Source organism: Aquila chrysaetos, chromosome 10 (assembly GCF_900496995.4).
Source record: "Aquila chrysaetos chrysaetos chromosome 10, bAquChr1.4, whole genome shotgun sequence".
NCBI classification, from domain to species: domain Eukaryota; kingdom Metazoa; phylum Chordata; class Aves; order Accipitriformes; family Accipitridae; genus Aquila; species Aquila chrysaetos.
Window position 1 is genome coordinate 37,531,601 of NC_044013.1, and position 23,776 is coordinate 37,555,376.

The following is a 23,776-nucleotide window of genomic DNA, read 5'->3' on the forward strand; positions in this document are numbered from 1 at the left end:
TAAGTGCGTGCCGGAAGGAGTGGGCACGGCACTGGGCGGCGGGAGGATTTGGCGGCAGCGGCGGAGCGCGGCGGGAGGCGCGGCACCATGAGCGTGCGGCTGAGCGAGGGTGCCATCGCGGTGAGGGCTCTGCGCCGGTGGCCCCGCGGGACCGGGGGGGCCTGGGCTGGGAGAGAAGGGAGTTGGGCCCCGAGTCCGGCCCGGTCCTGAGGGGAGAAACCAGGCCCGGAGCTGGGCCCGGTCCTGGGAGGCAGGGAAGGCCCTGGCCGGGTCCAGCGGTGATGGGCATTCCCCTCCGTGTCTCTGGCCGTTCCACGGCAATTCCTCCTCAGTTGTGGGTCTGGAAGCGTTCCTGAGTGAGGTGGTGGCAGCTTTCTGAGGGTCTCTTTCTTTTCTCCAGGCCATAATGCAGGGGGAGTACGTCTCCAAGCCCGTGCTGCAAGTTATCGTGAGTACTCTCCGTTACTTCTTGTGCCAGTCCGTTCCTGACTGCGTGGGCTTCTGCGCGGGCTTCTGAGGGCAAACAGACTTTCTCTGCAGAGGAGCCGAGCAAGGCTGATGTACTTTCAATTTCATTTTGCATGACTTGGGCTATGCTGTTGATAGTAGTGCTCAAAAAAAAAACCAAAAAACTGAATAGATAGGTCATTTGCTAATGATGTCACCTTATGTTTTTGAAGAGTTTCTGAACAAATGAGAACTAGTGATCTGTTGTTTCCCCATAGAATACACGGGCTATTGCTACAGGAAATGGGCCACCGCGTTACCGAGTGTTGATGAGTGATGGGGTTAACACACTCTCCTGTAAGTATGGCAAGTCACAGTGAGATTTTTTTTGTAAGCATGGAGATACTAATGGTGCTAAAGTTTCTGGTCTAGTATCTAGGTGCAAAGTGATGAAATAAGGAGAATGTGGCATGCTTGGGGACCACAACCTCTGAAGTGTGCACCTGTATTTTAACATTTAGACAAAATCCTTCTCTTCTGGAACTTTCTTTGTGAGCTTCAAGCAATTAACTTGCTACAGGGTATAATGAAAATATGGAAACCTACACATGTTTTTGTAACAGTGATTTTAAAGGAATTTAGCTTAATCTTTCTCTGACTTCTTTGATACATGATTATTCTAGCTATCGCTGCACTCTTAAGTTTGGGAAATAAATATAGTATAGTTTATGCACGGTTTTGGTGACTTGTTAGCAGTTATGCTGTTTTCTATGTGCTAGTTAACTGAGCAAGTTGTAGCTCTAATGCAACACTAGGCTGGCTAGAAAAGTTGTGGCCAGCTATGGCAGCCCCTTTTAAGGCTGGCATGTGTTCATTGTTTCAATGTTTTTCTTCTGTTTCTGCAGCATTCATGTTGGCAACACAGCTGAACTATCTGGTGGAAGAGGAACGCTTATCAGCCCAATGTATTTGCCAGGTTAACAGATTCATTGTCAACAGCCTGAAAGATGGAAGGTATATATCTTTCTTTAAGTACAGTTTTACAGAAAGGTAGCCACACTAGCGGGTGCTCTGTCCTTTGTGACTAAACAGAGGCCAAATGCTTTTGATTGGGATTATCTGACAGTACTCAGTCTTCAGGGTGCAGGAGGGAAAGTACACAGCACAAGCAATAGCAGAAATAAAAAAATTAACGGACTGTGACTGCAGTGGGTGCAGATATACCTAGCACAGTGATTTAGTAATTGAAGGTTTCCAGTTGGAATACTCAAATTGTACTAAGTTTCATTAAAATTCACTTAAAATTATCTGCTGTGGAAAAAAAAAACAGTGAAGATTTCTTGTTACTTAGGTGTTGTGGAATCTGGTCTTTTAGGAAAATTTGAGAGGAGGGATCCGAGTGAAGTGATTATATAAAAACTATGTATGTGTCTAGGAGAATATGAACTAAGGTTCATGTTCTTTTTATTTAGCGTTTTTGTGGAGGGAATATATTCTCTTTTGTAAAATCTGGCATGGTTTTGATACTTTTAAAACACTGTTGTTTCAAGCCATTTTTGTGTGCCCATTCAGCCTGCCATCAGCTATCCTTGATGAAATGTGATACTGTTTCAAGCCTACTTGTACCTGATGAGAGGGTTAAGTTGACAGTGGAGAGCTTTTGTCTTCCAGATCCCTCATCCAAAGAATCAGCCCCTAATGGTTGGTTCTCTTATCTGCTGCAAAGGATATTCAGAGTCTGATAGACTTGCAGAGGGAGCGAAAGTCTTTACTCCTGTCTATTCTGTGTTTGTAGGAGAGTGGTTATACTGATGGATTTAAATGTTCTGAAAACTGCTGATAAGGTTGGTGGGAATATTGGCAATCCAGTGCCGTACAATGAAGGTGAGTGTCCTCTGTAAACAAATACCCTTCTGAACAGACTGTTATGACAGCCTTTCAGCTGTCTGTTTCTTTCACTTAAAAAGAAGTGGTCAGACATGTTCAGCTTTCTTATGCCTGGAACAGTGATGTCCAGATCTTGAAAATCCTTTCTCTTTGTGTAACACAAAATGGGTTTTGTTCATATTTTAATAAACTACGCCATGGCTGAAGCTTCAGTCTTTACATGGTATTGGGAAGTATCTGTACATTATGATAACATTGACAGGTTTTTATTATATGTTAGTGGTCTCTACCTAGAGTTCCAGTAAGTATGCGGAAGCTATTCTATGTCTCCTCATAATGAGTAATCAAATAGATTATAATTTCTTCTGTCTGGAAAGAAAACAGCAGGAGGAAGATGTAATAATGATCTATGAAAGTATAAGATGGCATGGAGGGGATGAATAAAGAATGATGAATCTCTTTTTTTTTTTTTCAGCATTCATTTGATGCTCTTTAGTTCTCATACTGTCAGATAGTGGTTTTAAAACAAAGGCTGTACTGCACCCCCAAACAGTGCATAGTTAAATTATGGAACTTGTTGAGGTAGGTGCCAAGAATTGGCACAGGTTCAAAAAGCAATTAGACGTGAAAGAAAAATCCATTAAAGGCTGTTAAACATAACAATACATCCTCTGCATGAATGTTAGGTTCAGGAAGCACTAAAACTTAGATTGCTCCAAGTACATAGATGAGAGACTGGTATGAAAACATGGCCAGCATACAGACTTTCCTAAGCACCCGTTCCTATCCTGCCATCTGAAAAACGATGATGCGCTGGGTAGACCTTAATCTGACCTGCCACGGATCTTTTGTTTTTATTATGTTGCATAAGTAACTGCGTTCTTCGTTTTCATGTGCTGAGCTTACAGTTCTGAGGCAAACATTTTTTGAATTAATGTATTTTTTTCCCCTGAGATACGTTCAAAATTATGTTCTGTTCTTCCAGTTCTGATCTTTAAAAAGAGAGAGGATAATAAGCACTTAAAGAAAATATTTGAACAGCTCTGTCATTGACGTATATACAGATAATGGCTGAAATTTAATAGGAAATAGCTGCTCTTGAAGAACTTTTTTCTTTCCTGGTGGAAATGAATTATTGTATTTTTATTACTAAGGGACCACATGTTAGTGGCAACGATTTTCTGTGGGATATTTTGGCCAAACAGTGGTGGTAGGTATACTGCCATTCTGGTTAAAAATCTACTTTACTAATCGAAGTAGAAATTAGACTTTGTTGCAAAGGCAAAGATATCTTTCTTCATTAACTTCTTTTTCCTAGGGAATTAGAGGGGCGTTTGTTAAATGAGCCTAAAGAATCCTTTGTTCCTTTGATAGTTACTTAGCTAATTGCTGTTTAAAAAATGTGTTGACATCTCAGATTTTTATGGTTCAATCCCACAGTTGCTGTAGAGACCAAGATTTTCAGAATAGCTATTGAGCAGACTGGTTTGTGGCTTTCTCCCATTTCCCTTGCTTGTGTGATACAAGAGCTTGTGAACTACAGTGTTTTTCAGTTATCATGTTGTTGCTTAGAAACGACTGGGAATGTGATATTTTACAGAACTGAGCTGAAAATATACCTTTAAGACTATAAATTTTGGTAAAAGTACCACGACTTTGATCAAAGTTGTGTTCTTCATTTGAGCTTACGAAAGTGCTTTTGGAGACGTTACAGGTCTATGATCATAGTAAGTGTGGTCTTGTACTAGATAGTTAAGAGATGCCGAATTTGATGTGATGTGTATTTCATTTTAACACTGACATTATTCTGCAGGCTTCATACCCTTTTGATACTAAATAAGGTTTCAGTTACAGAAGGCGGTAATAGTTTAGATTAAGTATGCTTAATGTGGCCTTTCTGCTCTGCAGGGCTGTGTGATTTGTCATGAAGGCCTTGATAAGAAGGCAAAGGTGTATTTCAAGTTGCAGATTCTCTAAGTTCCTGTATATATTGAGAGATGGTATTTTTGAGGAACATTCAGCTAATGCAGAATGAGTATCTAAGAGCGCTTTGTGGTTTTCATGGAAAAAAAGTTCAGCTATTTTTAAAAGAGTGTTTAGTCCTACTTTTGGTCTTTCTTGAAATACAGATCTCAAATTACTAGACCTAGGATTAAGGAATATCCTTTCCTAGACTGTAATACTACAGTAGGACCCGGGGAGTGAGAAGCTGGCTTCTGGCCACTTTACGCTTGAGCAGTAGGTGGTTAATCTGCCTAACAAGGAAGCTGGAGACACAATCTTCTTAATACATATCATAAAAACTTTTCAGGCAGCATTTCATAATATTGTTGAAAATTAAGATTGAGCAGTTTAGTTCTTGTTGAAAACTAGATGATAACGTTATTACTGTCATTAATCTCATTGAAATTACTCTGATGCTGGACTTTCTTCTTACTATGACAATTACTTGCTACTTATGTTTAACTTCTGTCATTAATCTTTCAATGTTGAAATGTTTGTATACTTACACATTCACTTGAACTCTTTATTCTCGTCCTTCCCACTGCACGTGATTTGGTGTGCATTCTTTCAAAGCGCGTTTTCTTCCCACCCCACCCCCCTGCTGCTGCTCAGTTCTGGGACAGGTCTTCTGTCACCATGGCACTGTAGCAGTACCTCTTGGCAGCAAACTATTGGAAGCAGAGAGCTACTGTTACATGGCTATGACATTGGAGTGGGCTGTGTGGCTAGCTTTGGCCAAAGGTCTTGGGTTTGACTAACCCAGTATATATAGCAGAAATGTGATCAGGTATTTCAAGTGTTTTTTCAGCTTCTGAAAACTAAGAGCGAAAACTAGGCAGAGGACTCAGTTTTCTGAGCACCTTAAGTGATCACCAGCCACCAAAAATCATATTTTAGGAGTCCCTAGACTCTACAAGTGAAAAAATTGGAGAGCTATTTCTGCTACTTCTGTATTTGAACACATGCACTGATGTGTTAATATATTCTTAATCTGTTGAGAAACACCAGGCTATGGGTAGGCAGCCATTAAAATGTGAATTTGTGTTTCATAATGCACAAATGTTCTAATGTATATGGTGGTCTCTTGTTTGGTTTTTTTTGGTGTTGTTTTTTTTTTTTTTAATTAAAAACTCCTAGGGGAAAAAAACATTTGAAATGGAAGTAGCAAGGAAATCTCTTGCTGTTTCCTGTACACGTTCCTGTTCTTCTTGAATATTCTTTCCCTGACCAGACATATTTTTCTCCTAATATGTTTTGTTGATTTTTTTCCATTCTCCTCTTACACCAAATGAATTTGGGGTGTTGAGCACTGACCCTGACCGGGTCCTCAGAGTACCTGAGGCAGCTGAGGGAGGGTGAAATCTGGCTTCTCCATCTAGTGGATTCTGCAGTAAATACACATTGCTGTTTGACGTCACTCTGTTGCCAGGGAGACTGCTGTCACCAGTTCACCGATGTGACTCTACTGCGGCAAGTTAGAGGAGCAGATTGGTTTTTGTGCAAGGACCTTGTTTTGGATTAAAAATAACCGGAGGGTTACCTCTGTAGACTATACAACATCAGGTGACACTACATCAGGGTCTCCTTGTGTTGCTTCTGCTCCTTTACCTTGCTTCTCTGCCATCCTTTCTTGCCCTTCTGTTCTGGGATTCTCTGCTTTTGTTCCTCGTGATGCTTATGGGCTTGGTCTGACCTTCTTTTCCACTTTCTCTGACCACCTTCCTCCTCACATCCCAAAGCAGGGGCGCTTTGCCTACTCAGGACTTCTTGCAAACCAATGGCTTAAGAATTAGTTGCATCCAAAAAGATGAAAATGTTGGACATTTTCTCATCTGGAGGCAAAATATGATAAGACAATTATTATGTAAAAGAATACAAATTTTTGAATGGTAGATTAGTCTTCTAATGTACTATTTCTCTAGACATGTCACTCTGTTCTTTCTCTTGTAATTTATCATCAATATAAGGCAAGTAAAAGTCCTTGAATCTAACAAAAAAATGCACAGTATGTACTTAACTATGGCATCACTTTGCTTCCTATGCAATATACTGCTGTGTCCCAAGAGGGACCTGGGTGAATGCTGAAAAGACTCCATCACCCCCACATTAAATATCTTCATATTTTGGAAATAAAATGTAGCAGGTATTTTCTTTGTTTTGCTTTAAGTTCAGGTTTTACCTTACCCAGTGGGTTTTTGGCCCTTTCTGAGTTTTAAGAGGGAATTCTACAGTTTTTATCTTAGCTGTTAGGTAGTAGCAGAAACTACCTGTCAGAGCAATAGAAGCCTATAAAAACTGAGAATTTGTCAAGATTACTTAAGTGCTGTCCTTCTAAATAACTGTCAACCCTGAATTCTTTCAAAGTAGAAAGCAGTTGCTTGAGGAGAGAGATCTGACTGAAATTCCTCCATGGTAATATTGTTCAACAGATAGCTTGCTGCTGCTGTGTCTTCTAAGACCTGAATTTTAGTGTGTGTTCTGTGTGTTTTAAATTATTTTTTTCATGCAAGTCTTATTTCCTAAAAAGGCTTAAGGGTCGTTCTAATTACTGTGTTCCCTACTGTAGTATATGGTCTCTTTCCATTTGATTACCAGGGCAAGGGCAGCAACGTTCTTCAGCTCCAGCAGCAAACCCAGCACCCAGCAAACCACAACAACAAAATGGCAATTTGTCAGTAGCAGGTAAGAGTAATCCTGGGCAAGAATTCTGGTTTCCCTTTGTGTAGTGCAAAACTACAGCTTAAGTTTAAAAAAGATCCTTTCTATAATGGTCTTGCACAAGAAACACTCCATTAAAGACTAACCCATAGCTTGACAGGGTGAATTCTCTCAAGAGGCTACTGTACACTTGGATTTAATAATAAATTTTTTAAAAGGTGGGGCAGGGGGGGGTGGCGGAATCTGTCCCCCTTCCCTCTTCTTCCCGAAGGAAGGAAAACAAAACAAAACAAAACTGGACACAACTTTGATGAAGCAGTGTAAACTGAACATCTTGTCTGATGCAATTTTGCATTCTTGAAACAGTGCTCTGTGGGCACCCAAGGAGGCTACAGTTTGGAGCTGGCCAGCAGGTGTGTTATCGATGCTGAGGTATTGAGGCCAAACAGTTTAGGTGGTACCGGACTGAAATTATTTAATAGTTGTCCTGGTTTTGGCTGGGATAGAGTTAATTTTCTTTCTAGTAGCTGGTACAGTGTTATGTTTTGGATTTAGTATGAGAAGAATGTTGATAACACGCTGATGTTTTCAGTTGTTGCTAAGTAGTGTTTAGACTAAGTCAAGGATTTTTCAGCTTCTCGTGCCCAGCCACCAAGAAGGCTGGAGGGGCACAAGAAGTTGGGAGGGGACACAGCTGGGACGGCTGACCCAAACCGGCCAAAGGGGTATTCCATACCATGGGATGTCATGCCCAGTATATAAACTGGGGGGAGTTGTCCTGGGTGGGGATCGCTGTTCGCAAACTAACTGGCCATCAATCGACGAGTGGTGAGCAATTGCATTGCACATCACTTGTTTTGTATATTTCATTCCTTTTATTATTATTATTGTAATTTTATTATTGTTGCTATTATTATTTTCTTTCTGTTCTATTAAACTGTTCTTATCTCAACCCACGAGTTTTACTTTTTTTTTTCCCCAATTCTCTCCCCCATCCCACTGGGTGGGGGGGAAGTGAGTGAGCAGCTGCATGGTGCTTAGTTGCTGGCTGGGGTTAAACCACAGCAATAGTACATCTGTAAATACAGTTTTTTTGATCAAGACTTTAAATAGTGAGATACTGAAAAAGGCAGTCAATTTAAATGTCAGCCTGTAGACTTATTTTTGAAGCCAAAAAGTTGTCAGTCCTAGCTCTTGGTACTGCTTTAACCTGTCTGTATTCTTTACCCCTACATTTAAGAAGTATTTTGAAATAGTAAAATTCTGACACCTGCTTACTGCAGCAGAAAACAAGCTCTTCCTTCCTGTACTTAAAGCTGATCATAAGAGTTCTATGCTTATACATTGACAAGATTCAGTTTAGAATTAGCAGTATTGCTTTATGTCAGGAAATTATTTGAGTGCGGGCTACCATTCCTTAGTTGTTTCCCCCAAATGGTGTAGATGTAAAGCTTGGTGTGCCGTATTTTAGAGAATTTACTGCTAACTAGTTGTTTCCCCCTCTAGACCATGTTTAAGTGATTGACTCTGGACACATCTCCACTTCCAGTGTAAGTGTTCTAAAGGTCTGAGATTGTCTCTTCTGCAGCAGTTTGCAGCCTAGAAAATACTTGTGACCAAGAGCAGAAGTGATTCAGCAAACTTCTAGGCACTCTGTGGTGCTCACATAGCACAGTGAATGGAGCTTTAAGTGCACTACCCAGTGTTAAGTATAACTTTGCCTTCTATGCAGCTCCCCATAGCGTGGTGGAAAAAGTTCTGCCTGACCTTGCACCACGAGTTGGTTTTAATCTGGCATTTGACTGCAAGGCTGAAATGCTTATGCTTTGTTGTGGTTTTTGAAAGGTCCTGCTGCTCCGAAGTACCATGCTCCTCCCTCAAACCAGTTTGGTAAAGTAAGCGCTCCCAGCTCAGTGAAGACACCAGGGGGATCGCAGGCCAAAGTAGTGCCGATTGCCAGCCTGAACCCATACCAATCTAAGTGAGTTATCGTGGTTTGCCAGGTGTTACTCTGTCACAGGCATGAGGGAACAATAGCTTCTTTTTACTTTCTCGTGTATGAATCTCTGTCAAATCATTCTTTGAGTTCTTTTGACTGTATTGGTTAACTTCAAACAAACAAAACTAACAATAACAACAAAACCACCCAGAGAAAGAAATAAAAAAAAAAACCCTCTGTAGAAACAGCTCTATGGGTTTTGGTTTGGTTTTGGTTTGGCTTGGGTTTTTTGGTGGTTTGTGGGGGTTTTGTGGGTTTTTTGTTTTGTTTTGTTTTTTTAACTTCATCAACACTTCGACAATCTGATATTTGCCTTTGCATTGTCTTGGTGAAGTTACCCTGCTGAGATTGAGAGGTTTTTAATATTTTAGTTGAAAATCAATTGACTTGTCTTTTTTTTCCTAAAGCAACCTTCTTTTTGGTAACTTAATGATAAAACAGCTCAGTAAGCTATTCACTTTGGCTACTGTTCTGTTGAAAAGCATGAGGATATAATTATTTCATGAATGACATTTTTAAGTTACGCAAACTGATTTGATTACCCAAGTTAAATGCGAATCCTATAATTGAGCTCTTGAGTTCTAGCATGGCTTTTCAGAACAGGCAAACTGCTGCATGAGAAATGTACCCTAGAAGAGTAAAAGATTTGAGGCCTGATTCTATGCAGAAGGATTGTTCGCTACTATTATCATACTAGATGCTTTAAGGCTGGCTTTGTTGCTTTCTCTACAACTTTCTGCCTTTAATGGGCTAGGCCATTAAAATAGAAAGTAGCAGAAAAGCAGGTAGAGTTGCTGAGGTGCAGTGGGAAGATTCTGGCTTTTAAATGGTGACATTCCAATTCCAAAGGTTTGTCAATTCAATCTTTTCTTTAAGGGGAAAAAAAAAAAAAAGACACAGAACAGTGATTTCTTGCACAATTTCAGGTGGACCATTTGTGCTCGTGTTACCCAAAAAGGCCAGATCCGCACGTGGAGCAACTCCCGTGGTGAAGGAAAGCTCTTTTCTATAGAGCTAGTCGATGAAAGTGTAAGTGTCATATGTTGAGAAAAAGATAACGTATGCCAGATGCTGACGAACCCTTCATAAAGACAGAATAGAGGAAATAAAGTGTGTTATAGGAAATGTTTGGGTTTTTTTTTTTTTATTACGACTGAAGCGTGTATTCCTGTATTCATTAAGTTGAGCATCAACGACCCAGTTTTTATCCCAAATGAAGTCTTAAATGTATGGCATTACTGATTATTTTTCATCAAAGTCTACAGTGTGTGACTGAATTTTTGCAGCTTCAAAATATAGTTGTTTATGGAAACTGACAACTTAATACTGAGGTTTGTGGTGGTTTCCTCTAGATTGAGAGTGAGGTCTCATCCTTGCTTAGACACGCGATACAAAACAAGGAGTGAGAGGAGCATTGCCTCCAAGTTAGAAGCTTTCATTTTCATGGGGAAATGGGAGTACAAATTATTGTAATAGTAGGAAATTTCATCTGTGGTTTGTTTGGGGAATGGTATCTGGTTAATCTAACTAAACTTGCAGTTTGTCAAACCTCTTATCAAATCGCAGCCTTCTGTCATGAAAACAAACAAGATTCTGCTAGATTATGTTTAGTATAAAATGTGAGGTTAATAATGTAACATGTTGTCATCAGCCATTTGTTTTCTGTGCATACTGTCTGTATTCAAATTTTTTTTAAAACAAAATTTATATCTAGTGAGTTTATAATTGTTATTAATCCTTACTTAAAGACTTAACATCACGTATGAGTGGGAGATATCACAATATACCATGTGCTAACTTGTGGAGCTGCATGATCTATTTGATTTTTTATTTTTTTTTTCATGTAATGGCAATTAATGCTGGTTTTACGAGTACCTTTTCAGAGGTGTATATAGGATATATGCAGTTCTTACACATTTCATTCTGAAGCTCTAGATATACTAATGAGACTTGAATATGAGATTTGATGGTCAGGTATAGAATATGTTGTTTTAGCTATAACTACAAATGTGAAGAGAATGTTGTTTGTTTCTCACATGCCTGGAGCTAGCCTGGCAGACCACACTGTGTCTGTAGAACGGATGGCACTTAACATTGCAAAGATTTCTTTTTATTTTTTTTTTCATTCTGAATTTCAGTTCTGACCAGCTCTCCTATTTTCCTGCAGGGTGAGATTAGAGCTACTGCATTCAATGATCAAGCAGACAAGTTCTTTCCCCTCATTGAATTGAACAAGGTATGGTAGCATTGTGCTTTCATAGACTGACATGAGCTAGAAAAGAGGAACTTCAGCATAGCAAGGATTTTTAAAGGTGAACACAATCTATTTTCTCTGTCTGACTTCTGATAATATCCTCTGTTTCACTGCTTTCTCCTGTAGGTATATTATTTTACCAAAGGCAATTTGAAGACTGCTAACAAGCAATACACAGCTGTTAAGAATGACTATGAGATTACATTCACTAATGAGACTTCAGTTGTGCCCTGTGATGATGCCCAGCATCTTCCATCTGTTCAGTTTGAGTTTGTATCCATTGCTGACTTGGAGAACACACCCAAAGACTCAATTGTTGGTCAGTCGAAGTAGCAAAATGGCAAGCTCTAAAGCTCTGAAGTTTTACTTTTGTGTCCTGAATACTGGGGAGGTAGTGAGCGTACAGGGCTTTGAGTGTTGTGATCCCTTAAATGAAGTTATCCAGTGATGGTTGCCATTAAAAACACCTCGGGTGGTTTTCCTGTTAAGATGTCTTTGCCCTGTTCTGCTAACAATGTATAATGACTTTTCTTCAAATTTGTGCTACAAACTAAAGACAGTAAATGATACTTGTTTATTGTATGATGATCATTGTTTTCCACAGAAAAGGGCTGAAAGAAAAATGTCCTTGCTCAGCACGTGTGCATTTCATACCTTCCGTGGTTTTGCTTTCTTTCACTATCTAATTATCTCTGTAGTGATTTTGGCATAATTCATTGCATCCAAGTCCAAGTTGCATGACTGTTTTGGCTTGCTTTGTGAAGTATTGGAGGTTTGTTTTTCTGCAATTTGTTGGGCAGAGTACTCCGGAAAAATCAGAGGCTTGGGTGGGGGCGAGGGTTCTCAGGTTTCACAGGCACAAGATGCCTGTGATTCAGAGGCATTCAGCTAGGAATTTTAAAGGTAGATCTGTAATTATTAAAAATGGTGTACTTTTGGGGAGTGCAAAGGGGGTTGTGTTAGCTCTTACTACCCAAACATGCAGACTTGTTTAAGTTGCAGCTTACAGTTGTGGGGCTACAGTGAAGGCACTAGCCAGTTGCTTTGTTGTTTTACAGTCACTTTGAAAGCGCCTTGCCTGAGAGACTTGTGCTTAAACAGCAAGAGAGTGTGTGTTACAGGATCAGGGCTGAACTCCTTTGACAGAATGTGATGGGAAAAGATAGTACAATGCCTTGATCTCACTAATGTGGTGAGGCTTGCATTCATGAATATCTTAATGAATTAGTCAACAAAATTAAAGCACTGAAGAGTTCTGTAGTGGAGCATTCCTACCATAATACGCTTAATTTCCATATCAGATTTGATTTGAATAGGGAGCTAGGATACAAGGTAAAAATCTGACAGTAGGTTTGAATTCTTCTCTTGTGATCTTGTATTCCCCAATTGTGACCTTTGAGTAACTCTAACTAAATTGTAACTGTTTTTCAGATGTAATTGGAATTTGTAAGAGCTACGAAGATGTCACTAAAATTACAGTGAAAGCTAACAATAGGGAGGTATCAAAGAGGAACGTGCACCTGATGGATATATCAGGGAAACTAGTGACGGCTACGCTATGGGGAAATGAGGTATGTGCTCCCTTACCTGTTCTTAAGCAAAGGCTCCTTTGTGTAGGGTAAGGAAATGAGTGTGCTGTTGTCATCAGAGATGGGCATAGCACTGAGACAGGTCCTGGGTGTTTGAGGATCAGGGGCAGAGAGAAGGTGAAAGACTGTCTGGTTTCATTCAGGTGTGATGTTCTTAACCTTTCTCTGACAAACTGCTGACATGATCTGACTAATGTGTTCTGAACAACTGCGGACATTATGTCTCAAGCCCAAAGACTGAAGGTAACAGGCTTCTGGTTTAGGAAAGGATACGAGTTGCAGTTTGATTACGGAAAAGCCCAGGGGCTATGGCTGTCTCATTTGAGACTAATTTTATTTGTAGGGTGGGATACATGTTACCCTGCATAAATTGCTGATTAACTGGGGGGTTGAGAGGCTGTATCTCAGACTAGAGTTTAAAGCATCAGAGCCTTGGAATTGAAAGTTTGAGTAGTTGCAGTAAACTACTACTTTATCCTTTTAAAGGGCTACTTTTGTTTTCCACCAGTGTTGTAGATACTTAGGGATTTATGTTCCAGTCTATAAAATAGAAGTGATCCTGCCAGCTTGACAGTGATGCTTTATGGCTAAATGATCAAGTGCACTGATATTGTAGGTAGCTAAACACCATTAACCATCTGCTGATATAAATGAAGTAAACTGAAGTTCAATATCATAAAGTTTTGAGGTTGGACCAGGTTGTTATAGGAGAGGCTACTGGTAATCAATTCCTGGCATAACTCTTCCAACAGAGATCAGGGCCTGCATTTTACAAAGTTAAATCTGTTTGCTTGCTTGTAGAATAGAGACAACAACAAGCATTGAGAAGTGATGTATGGCTTGCAGCTGGCATAGTTAGGGTTAGAATCTGTATCTCCTTTGCAATAGTCATTACCCTAAGTGCTGGGATATGTTTTGTGTTCTTTTTGCATCTCGTGGATACAGTGAATGCTACTGGTAACTCCAGCTCGTTTGTAATCTTTAAGCACATGATCCTCCCCTTGCTTGCTAAGTGGTGTGGGGTCCAGAAAATCCATACCTTTCAAAACCTCTCTTATGGCAAGCGGTTCTTTGTTAGTGTCAGACTTTACTCAGATAACAAACTGATGGCAATTGAACAGCATTAAAGCAGCTTTATGAGATTAAAAACAGAAAATGGGAAGTCGAGAAAATGTGTTTGGTCAGCATACCTACACTTCTGCTTTTTAAGTTGTAGTAGAGTAGACGTGATTGGGTCAGTCAAGCCAAGTGAGTTGTTTCATCTCCTGAAGAGTCTAATCTGACCAAATAATTTCTCCGCTTTGGAGAAACCTCCATTCCTGTAACCCATCTCCCTTTCTAAAATCCTTGTGTGAAACTCCTAATGGAGGGGACCAATCCTTTTTTTCTAAACCAGTGGTGTGACTTAAGGATTCTCTGGTTCCCCAGGAAATGGGGTGTTAGGATTACAGCTTTAATTGTTAGCTGCCTTTTCTTAAAGTCCTAGTGATACCGTTTAAAACCTTACCTTCTAAATACAGTAAGATAGTTTGATTCAGATTTGGTCTCTTGTCATGATCTGTGAATTATGACCGCAAGTCCAGTACCTTTACTGTAGCGTGCTACTAATGTTTTCTGTTTTTTCAACACATGCAGGCTGAACAGTTTGATGGTTCTAGACAACCTGTGATAGCCATCAAAGGAGCCCGAGTCTCTGATTTTGGTGGTAGAAGCCTGTCTGTCCTGTCCTCCAGTACAGTTGTCATCAACCCTGATAGCCCAGAGGCTTTTAAGCTCCGCGGATGGTATGAGTGTGTGTTTATGTAGATTCATTCCAGCCTGCTGCAGAGTGTTTGTTTTATTCTGTTTCTCTGTACTTGAGCAGTTTGTATAGTACTGAAGAAAGGTAGCAGAGGATATGGGTTCCAGGATTATAGAAACTTCTCTTTCTTGAAAGCACTGGAGCCTGAAAGGCTGTCCTTCTTAAGTTGTTCAATTCAAAAACTTGTAATTCCATGACAGACCTTGAAAAATTGAAATAGGAGTAGTGCATGCTGACCCAAAGCCTTGGAAGGCAGCATGAAATCAGACTTGACCAGCTCCACTTTCTGAGGCATGATCTGAGAGAACAATATTTTTTTCACAGGCTTTTTTGATTGTGTGGAATCTGATACACACTGTATTAGTATGGGCTGGAGGAACTATGCTGACTTCTTCCAGTGTCTATTCCTGATCACATATTTTTCAGATAGCAAAATAACATTTTTATTTTTATTGTTGTCAGGAAAACAAAGTGATTTCTTGGTGGTTTGTTGCTTCCACTGTAGGTAGTTGCTAAATTGTCTGCTATAACTACTAATATGGTGAGATGTGGTGTATGTATGAATAGGGTTAAGTGCTGACAGCATCAGATTCGTGAATCTAGGGTTTTCAGGTTCTAGTTAAATCACCCAAACATGGATAAAATATAATGGCATCCTCCATTTGTCATTGAGCTGTGGTTCTCCCATACTTCAGAAGGCTGTTGCAGATAAAATTGATTGTGGGTCTTAGCTATTACTGTCACGCTTTAATTAAGCTCAGTTTTTGAGTCTTGTTGGCGTGTTTCTCAAATCACAAAAACCACCACGATGGAATGGTAGTACAACCTTTTGCTGAAAAGCTGTGCTTTCTTATTTTAACAGAGGAAGAATAATCTTTTCAATGCTATTTGCTTTTTCTTTCGAAGCTGCTGCGAAGATAATGGTACCATGTAATTTAATTTTAATTACGGAAATATCTTGATGCCCTTAAATCTTGTTATCTGACTGCCTTTAAGAAGCATGCAGTGCGTGGTTTGACCACTAGCTGGCAAACAAATTGCAGTTATATAGAACAAAGCTGTCCTCCTTTTGTGGGTTTATAAAATACTGTGCTAATTAAGTCGGACTATTAACTTATTCTGAAATGCTATTTTTGTTTGCAATATACACAAATTACTGTAATTGTTTCCTTTGCAATCATTGATAAAAAAATCCCTCATGTATTAAGTACATGAAACTATATGTAAGCTTTTGATAAGTCTGTATGGTCTGCTATCCAAAAATAGAAGTGCATCTTTGTGGTTCCAGGTTTGACTCTGAGGGGCAGCTTCTGGAATGTGCCTCAATCTCTGATGTGAGGGGTGGGCCAGCATCTGGGGTGAATACCAATTGGAAAACTTTGTTTGAAGCCAAATCTGAGAACTTGGGACAAGGAGATAAGGTAAAGCGCGGCCGCTGAGTACAAGCCTTGTGTATTGGGGAGAAAATAAAAAGCTAGACTTTATGCAGGCGTTTTGCTTATTGGAGTAGTCCAGTTGTTGAGCAGTATGTGCTTACTCTGTCAGAATTTATGTTATTAAATAATTTTTTTTTCAAATAAATTCCAGCTTGTTGCTGATGTTGCAACAAGTTACTATGTTTGCAAGAGAATTCTAAGCCTTGTATAAATGGGGGGGGAGTTCACCCCAAAGATGTTAATATAAATAGCACAAAGGGCTCTAGGAGAAACAGGTGCATTAGGAGGAAGTGGTTTTCAAGGGTGCGCACTTGGTCAATAGAAAAGCTAGGAATAAAACCCAGGTGTCTGACATTCCAGTCCAGTAACCTCTCTAGGCTTATACTGCTTCTTGACTTATTTTTTAATTTTTTTTTTTTTTTTCCCCAAACTTAAGTGCTAAGCCATTTGGGATATGCAAGAACTTCTATCTAAGGAAAAAACTTTACCTGTCATTCAGCTATTTTCTGTGAGATTTTTTTGCACATGCTTCTTAAGCAACCTCTGTTTATCTGTTGAAAGACTTGACCGTGGTCTTAAACCATTAGGATGATTATTTTAGTATGGTGAGTGGGTATTTTGTTCTGTAGGCTATAGTTTAATCAAATGCTTATCTGTAATACTACATAGTAGGCTTTCTGTTTTTTCTATTGGCTCCTAAAAGAAGTGCAGGAAAGTGCAGAATCTTAATCCTGTGAAAAAGTAAAGATTTGAACAGACACAATGAAGAAGCAAATATGCTTTATCTAAAGAAAACCTAGCAATTGGAGTTTCTTGCAATGGAAACACAAAATAATCTTGCTGTAGGGGCTTTATTTAACATAATGGAAGCCTGAAAATTATTGCAACAGAGGGGCTGATTTACAGTTTCCCAATAATCCATAGCTGTTAAGCTTTCTAATCCTAAATATCCAAGTATGGATGCCTTGCTTTGTAGTTAATTCAGAATTGGAAAACATTGAGTATTTTGAGGCTAATGTTGCACACTCACTCTCCTAGGCGGATTATTTTAGCTGTGTGGGCACAGTTGTACATCTGCGCAAAGAGAACTGTATGTACCAGGCATGTCCCTCTCAGGATTGCAATAAGAAAGTGATAGACCAACAAAATGGACTGTATCGTTGTGAAAAGTGTGATCGTGAATTCCCCAACTTCAAGTATCGTATGATGCTTCTGGTAAGTAAATGAATTACAGGAGAGGTGTTTCTCGCTGTTTTCCTTGTACAGTGCAAATAGAAATCTTTCAAGAGAATGGGGTGTTAGAGTGCTGTTTGTCTATCTGTGGTGCCTTTGGGTTAGAGGATATTTAAATGGTTTGTGTACTGTACCTGAGTGAGGGATGTTTCATTGAGCTGATTAGCAGTTTGTTTTCCTAGTGCTCCAATTAAAAGCTTTTCTCTTTGCCAAAAAGTTGATGCTAGCTCAGTTGATTTTGGTTTCCAAGTGTACTATGCGGTGCAGAGTACAGATGGCCTACGCCTCTTCAGTAGTGAAGATAAACTGAAGTAAAATGGCATTTCTGGAGAGCAGTAATTGCACTTTTACAGCTGCTACCTATATTTAGTACATTTTTTTCGGTAGGTATTGTTCTGTCTCATGCTTTAATGGAGCCTGCTTCAGAAAGTTGTCTCAGGATTATTATTGCAATGCCCACTTACACCACAAGCATTGAACCTTCTTCTGTTTTATGTTATAAGTTAGAGTTGTATCTGCTGCTTAGAAATGCTGTGCCAGGTGGGCATGCAGAGAGAAGGGAACTATCCCTGTAGTCTCACTAAAACACAAACTGCTTCTGAATAATTTCTAGCAGATAACTTCTAGGAATGCATGAACTACTTTACATAGCAGAATCATTCTCGTAGAATATAAAGGAGATACTGAGGGTACAATCAAGGCCTTCAGAACAGTGTGTCTCCTATTTTCCCATTCCTAATTGTCAAAGCAGCCAGGAAATGCATGTGAGGCTATCATTTGATCTTTTAACTGCTCTGTCTTGTCCTTGAACATGTTGATAGTTTCCTCGTAACATAGTATTACATGTGTTTGTGCTCAAGTACTCAGGTATGTACAAACTAAATGCAGTTTGCAGTCTTGCTGGTGTCCCCCTTGGTGGTTGTTGTTCTGGGCTACCTGTTCTTGCTCACAGCTCATCAGCGACAGCAGAACAGAGCTTGAATATCCATCAGTGTCTACCACTGTGATCTTGTTGGCCTTTTCCTGTGACACAATGTATTGTCAATATTAACTTGTGTTAAGTTACTGTGACGCTCTATGGAGCTTAAAAAAAAAAAAAAAAAAAAAAAAAAAAAAAAAAAAACAAAAAACCTCACTGCTTTCCACCCTCAGTGATGGAAAGTACCTACGGTACGTAGGGCTCTGATAGTTACTGAAAATTTAAAACTCTCTATAGCTGTGAAATAAATTTTTCTTTTGTACTGTCTTCTGTCTTCCTTGAGGAATAGGCAACTGGATGAAATAACCTTTTGGGTTTTGTTGGTTTTTAGGTGACCATTGCAGACTGTCTAGAGTATCAGTGGGTGACTTGTTTCCAAGAGTCAGCAGAATTCATTCTTGGGCAAAACGCAGCTTTCCTGGGAGAACTGAAGGAAAAGGTCAGTCAATTAGCTTATTGTATTTTTAGTAAACGTCTAGAAGTTGAACTATGTTTCACACATCCTGTTGGTGGGCTGCCCTCAAATTTCTTGCTTTTTTTGATCCTCCTGGTAAGGAAATATTCTTGTAATGTTGACTTTGAAGGCAACTTAGAGAAAGATGTAAGGTACGTGTGGAACACCAGAGCTGATTCATCAGAGAGCATGATCTCATACCTGTGTGCGCAAGTATAGCACTCCTAAGTCAGCAGAGGTGGCAAAGGCAGTGGGTTATGTTCATGTAGTTGCTGTGGAAATTAACAGCATTATTAAAACAAATGCAAAAGTGCCATATGAAAGAAAGGGATATGCTACTTCATTTGGCAAGAATTTGATCTTGCCCATTCCCTGGGTAATAGGCCAGCTCAGGGACCTGGCAGCCCAAGATTGTTCTCCAGATGTTGGACTTCAGTATCTTTTACAAGTTCACAAATCATTGCTTCTCCCTAGTCTGAAGTTCTTGGCAGGGACTTGTTTACTCTCCTCAGGATTGTTTTCCACAGGCCATCTGCCTGGAGAACAGAGATTTGCCTGGTTTCCCCCATAGTTTGCTCCCACAGTCAGTCTGTCTACCTCTGAGCTCTTTTGGCTGTTAAAAGCTGGAGATCAGGCTGTCCTTATCACCTGGACCTTGAGAGAAAGCTGATTACTTGAGGACAATACTACAGCCTTTTAACATGTGTTGACTCCAATAGAAAGAACAGGCTGTTTTATCATTGTACCTAGATTGGAAGAATCTGCAAAAAAAACCTGGTTTAGCCATGAATGCTAACAAGATTATCCCTAATGTGTTCCAAAAATTTGTTTACAAAACCAAAAAGTTCCAGAACACTTTGTATGTATCTTTGTAAGTAGGCAGGAAGCTTTTTGAACTAATGTGTGTTAGCCCACTTCTGAAGGCTCTTTTTTTTTTCGCACCAAATATAATCAGAAATTTTGTCGGTCATATGAAAACTGTGACTTGTAAAATGGGTCATTGGCAGAGATGCTTAAGCAATCTTTCTTTGACAGATTAGAATGGGTTTTAAGGTTGTAAGTCTTTAAACACTAACAGATAGCATTTTCTTCCCTTTGTCACTATATGCTTCTCTGCTGCATTTTTCCTTTCTTCCAACCAAAATAATATTTTCCTGATTTTTATTTGTCTACTGTGTAAAAATCTATGTGGTTTTGTTTTGGTTTTTAACTGATGATATGGAAAGCATAATAAGTTCTTGAATTGCATATGAGCATTGCTGTGCTCCCAGGCTAAGGCTGGTTGATACTAGGGCACCATAGATATACCAGTAGTTGTTTAACCCATTGCTTGGCTGTGGGAGGGAAATGAAGGAGGAGGGATTGCTGAGGCTGTAGACCCGGTTGTCCTGAGACACTGTTGTAGACCTCATCTGCTTCTGCAAAGTAGGGCTGGTTTTCCTGTAGGTTACATACAAGAATGGTTTTTTTGAAATTTCCTGCACTTCAGCTGTCTAAGGTAAGTGGTACAAAGCTTGTGGTTCTGGGATGCCAAGTTTTTGTGATATTATGAAAGCTGGACACCTCTGTTCTGTAGGAAGATGTATTGCTAGGGCACTCTAATTAGATATGCTTGCACTTTTGCATTTCCATTTTCAGACCTTCTTAACTTGTCAATATTTTCTTACTTTAGTCGTGCTTAATCTCTGCTAGAGTTCAAACAAAATTTCGTAGTCACTTTTAATGCTGAAGAGAACTGGGTGTGGAAGGAGAGACAGCAGATCCTATGTAACAGTACAAACATGTAATGTCTTTTGTAGAGCTGCCTAATGGAAATGGCTGAGGATAGAAAATGGAACATAATATGGAATGAGCCCTTGAGCGGGAATGCTTTGTGTTCCAGGAGAAATTGTTTTTGATTTGACACTTTTATGAGCCTTTAAAAATGGGACTTGATGCATTTTCAGTAAGCTTTTCTTAGTGGTTTTTCTCTGAAGATCTGATGCAGTATCCTGTGAAGTTGGTGGGAGTCTTTCCACTGCTCACAGTATGTAGTGAGTCCACGTACAGGCAGTGACCACGCTAAGCATAGATATGCATGCAACATTTTTCATCTACCTCTCCACTGTGCTTGTTACCAAAGGAGGTAGTGTAGGGTAGCAGTGACTGGTATGCTAACGGCATTTTCCACTCACTAATGGTTAGCAAAGTTTGTGGCAGAGCTGGAAACCGAAGCCAAATGCTTTATTAAGCAAGTTTTCTTATCCTCTAATCCATATGATGGTCAGAAGAAGGGCTTTTTAATATTCAGGAAGGATATGCCTAATTTTTGCAGTCTGTGAAACTAGCTACTCCTGTTCACCTTCATTTGTTGTGCTTTTCTAAACCTTGGGAGAATCACTGTGTACTGTAAAACAGTGCTGCGCGCATTTAAAAACAGCAGATGTAACACTGCTGTTACACTGAATATGAGTGAAACTGAGGTGGGTTCAATTCCAGATCAGATGCTCTGTCTGCTGCTGGAGCGACTGATCAAGTCGCATTAATAATTACTTGTCTGTATCATCATGGGGCTGCAGGATTTTTGTGGAATGTCAGCAAAGGTTTTTACAACTAATTTTTACAAAAATAAACTTTTTCCACAGTCTCCACAACTTGTCTGCTTCTTTTCTACTGTTTTGACAAATTGTCAGTTTTAAGTGATGATGATGTTTAGTGTTCATATGGTAATTAGAAGCAGCTTATGTCATAAATATGACAGAGTCTTCTAATGGTTATAAAAGCGTGTTCAAAACATGTATCCACTTTTTTATAGAACATCCTCTTAAATAGGTCTGTGTCAGCATGTGAAGGATACATACAGCCTTGATGGATAACCAGAGAAACAGAATGCCTAATAAGACGATTAATAGGGAAGTAGTTAACTGTCAGTGTTTGTGATTGTAGCAGAACATCAGAATTAGCCAGTTAAGCAGCGTGAAAGAATCTCATGTAGATTTATAGTACTTTCGTTCTGTACACTTGGTTGCAGATTCGGTGCAACTGTACATTATTTTGTTTAGGTAGCTAAAACATTTTCACTTTGACCTAAACTTTTTCTTAAAAACTTTTAAGTTACGGTTTGGCATCTAAAATTTGAGGGAAGATTCAGCTCTGCCTACATGATCCGGTTGGTTCACCCCTTTTGCCAACATAAGCAAAAGATGCGCTGTTCTGAAAGTTCATGGTACTACCAGAAGCCTGGAGTGTTTGCAGCTGATATCTGTCTTTGTCCTTCTCACAGAATGAGCAGGCATTTGAAGAAGTGTTCCAAAATGCAAACTTCAACACGTATGAGTTCAGGATCCGAGTAAAACTGGAGACTTACAATGTAAGTATCCCCCAAAAGGCACATAACGTAGCGCGTGGCTTTTGTAGTTTGACTTGTCTCCATAGGAGGTGCTTCCTCCTCTTTTGTTTGTGGGGAGAAGTTTCCAAAGATACTTGCTCACAGCAAATACTGCCAGTCTTGAGCACTGAAGGAAGGATCCACTGTCACTAACACTGCTCCCTCTCAGGTTCATCAAGCCTGGCTTGTTTCAAATGAAAACAACATAGCTCCTCTGGGAGTCAAGTTTGCACTCCCAGATAACCCTGATACCAAGATCAGTAAGTTACTGGAGCAGAAGGAGGTTAGAACCAAATGCCTGGGGTGCTTAGCATTCTTCTTTTACATGCCATGTTTCTCTTTCACAGGATGAATCTCGTATTAAGGCTACAGCAGTGGATGTCAAACCTGTGAACTACAGGGAATACAGCAAGAGGTTGATCGCAAGCATCAGGAGAAATGCTCAGCTAGGGTGAGGAGGCTGGTGCTGACTGATGGAAGCTAGAACTTCCAGGAAAAACTCAATAGATGATATTACATTGACTTTTTCCCCACCCTGTGTGTGACAATTTGGCATTAGTTACACTGTGCATGGTAGTCCAGTGTAGTGGGCTAAGTGATTTAATGCATTTCTCTGAAGATATGCCCCTGGTAGGTAAGAGTGCACTCTAATGGCCAGGATATTGTAGACTGTTGTGGTCTATTAAGCTGTGACAGCTCTAAAGAGGAGTCTCTAGACAGATTGCCAGGGTCTTTAGACAAACCATTCAGAATGTCTGAAGTAACTTTTGCTTTCTTACTATATGTAAAGCTGAATTATATAACCATTGTGTCTTCTTTGCAAGAAAGTAGTGACAACCTTGACACTTGGACTTGTTCAGCAGAGGGTAGGAGGAAGAGTGTCATACAGCTTTCAGATAATGGACGTAGGAGAACAGGTCTATTAGCGCAAGTTAGTTCCTTTCCATAGAATTCAAAGGCTTTCTCTTTCCACAGGTGCCATGCAGTTGTTAATGCTTGGAATGGCAATATGGTAGAATTATTAATCAAAGACATATCTCTTATATCTGAAGAATATCCTTCCTTCAGGGTTTAATAGACTGAGTCAGATGGGTCTGATATTAATCAAAATTGTCTCTTCTGAGGAAGGCAGATAAGCATTGACTCTCCATCCCCCAGGGAAATCTAGGCAACTACAAAGCATTGCTTTAGTTTTCTTTTCAATTAATACTATGGATTTTTGACTGATTTTTAGCTCACGTTTCCCGCCTATACATATTTTGTATGTTTGTATGTTCAGTTGCTTTGGTTTTATTTGTAATGATGTTAATCAGAAACAGGTCTTTAAATGGGGGGAGCTTTGTTTCAATAAACACTGTTTAATTCCTATGTAGTGAATTTTGCTTTCTTTGAACACCAAAGACTTCTCATTACTGGAAAGCAATTAATTAGCTTTCATAATAAGCATTCACTTGGGGGAGATGTTACCTTATTACAAACTCTAAGGTTAGACTGAAGAATGGAGACTTCTTTGCCTGATGTTAACGGCATGGAAATGCAGTGATATTTTCACCATTTCTGTGCCTGAGAATGCTGATGAGCTGGCACTTCTGGGATTTTTATTGACGTTTACACAGCAGTCTAAAACTAACCAGGCTTTGAGATTTGTTCAGACATAGAGCTAGTACA

At 39.6% G+C, this 23,776-nt stretch overlaps 1 protein-coding gene across 1 annotated transcript; it reads left to right on the forward strand.

Annotated features, from left to right (window-relative positions):
• The first annotated feature begins 3 nt into the window (after positions 1-3).
• RPA1 (replication protein A1) lies at positions 4-23,476 on the forward strand. Its single transcript, XM_030028352.2, has 17 exons — positions 4-120; positions 401-448; positions 726-804; positions 1,353-1,461; positions 2,243-2,331; positions 6,934-7,020; positions 8,842-8,977; positions 9,922-10,024; positions 11,163-11,231; positions 11,376-11,568; positions 12,681-12,820; positions 14,474-14,622; positions 15,928-16,060; positions 17,114-17,290; positions 18,619-18,726; positions 22,004-22,090; positions 22,456-23,476. The coding sequence occupies exons 1-17, from the start codon at positions 88-90 to the stop codon at positions 22,561-22,563; spliced, it is 1,848 nt and encodes a 615-aa protein (XP_029884212.1). The 5' UTR covers positions 4-87; the 3' UTR covers positions 22,564-23,476.
• Positions 23,477-23,776: the final 300 nt, after the last annotated feature.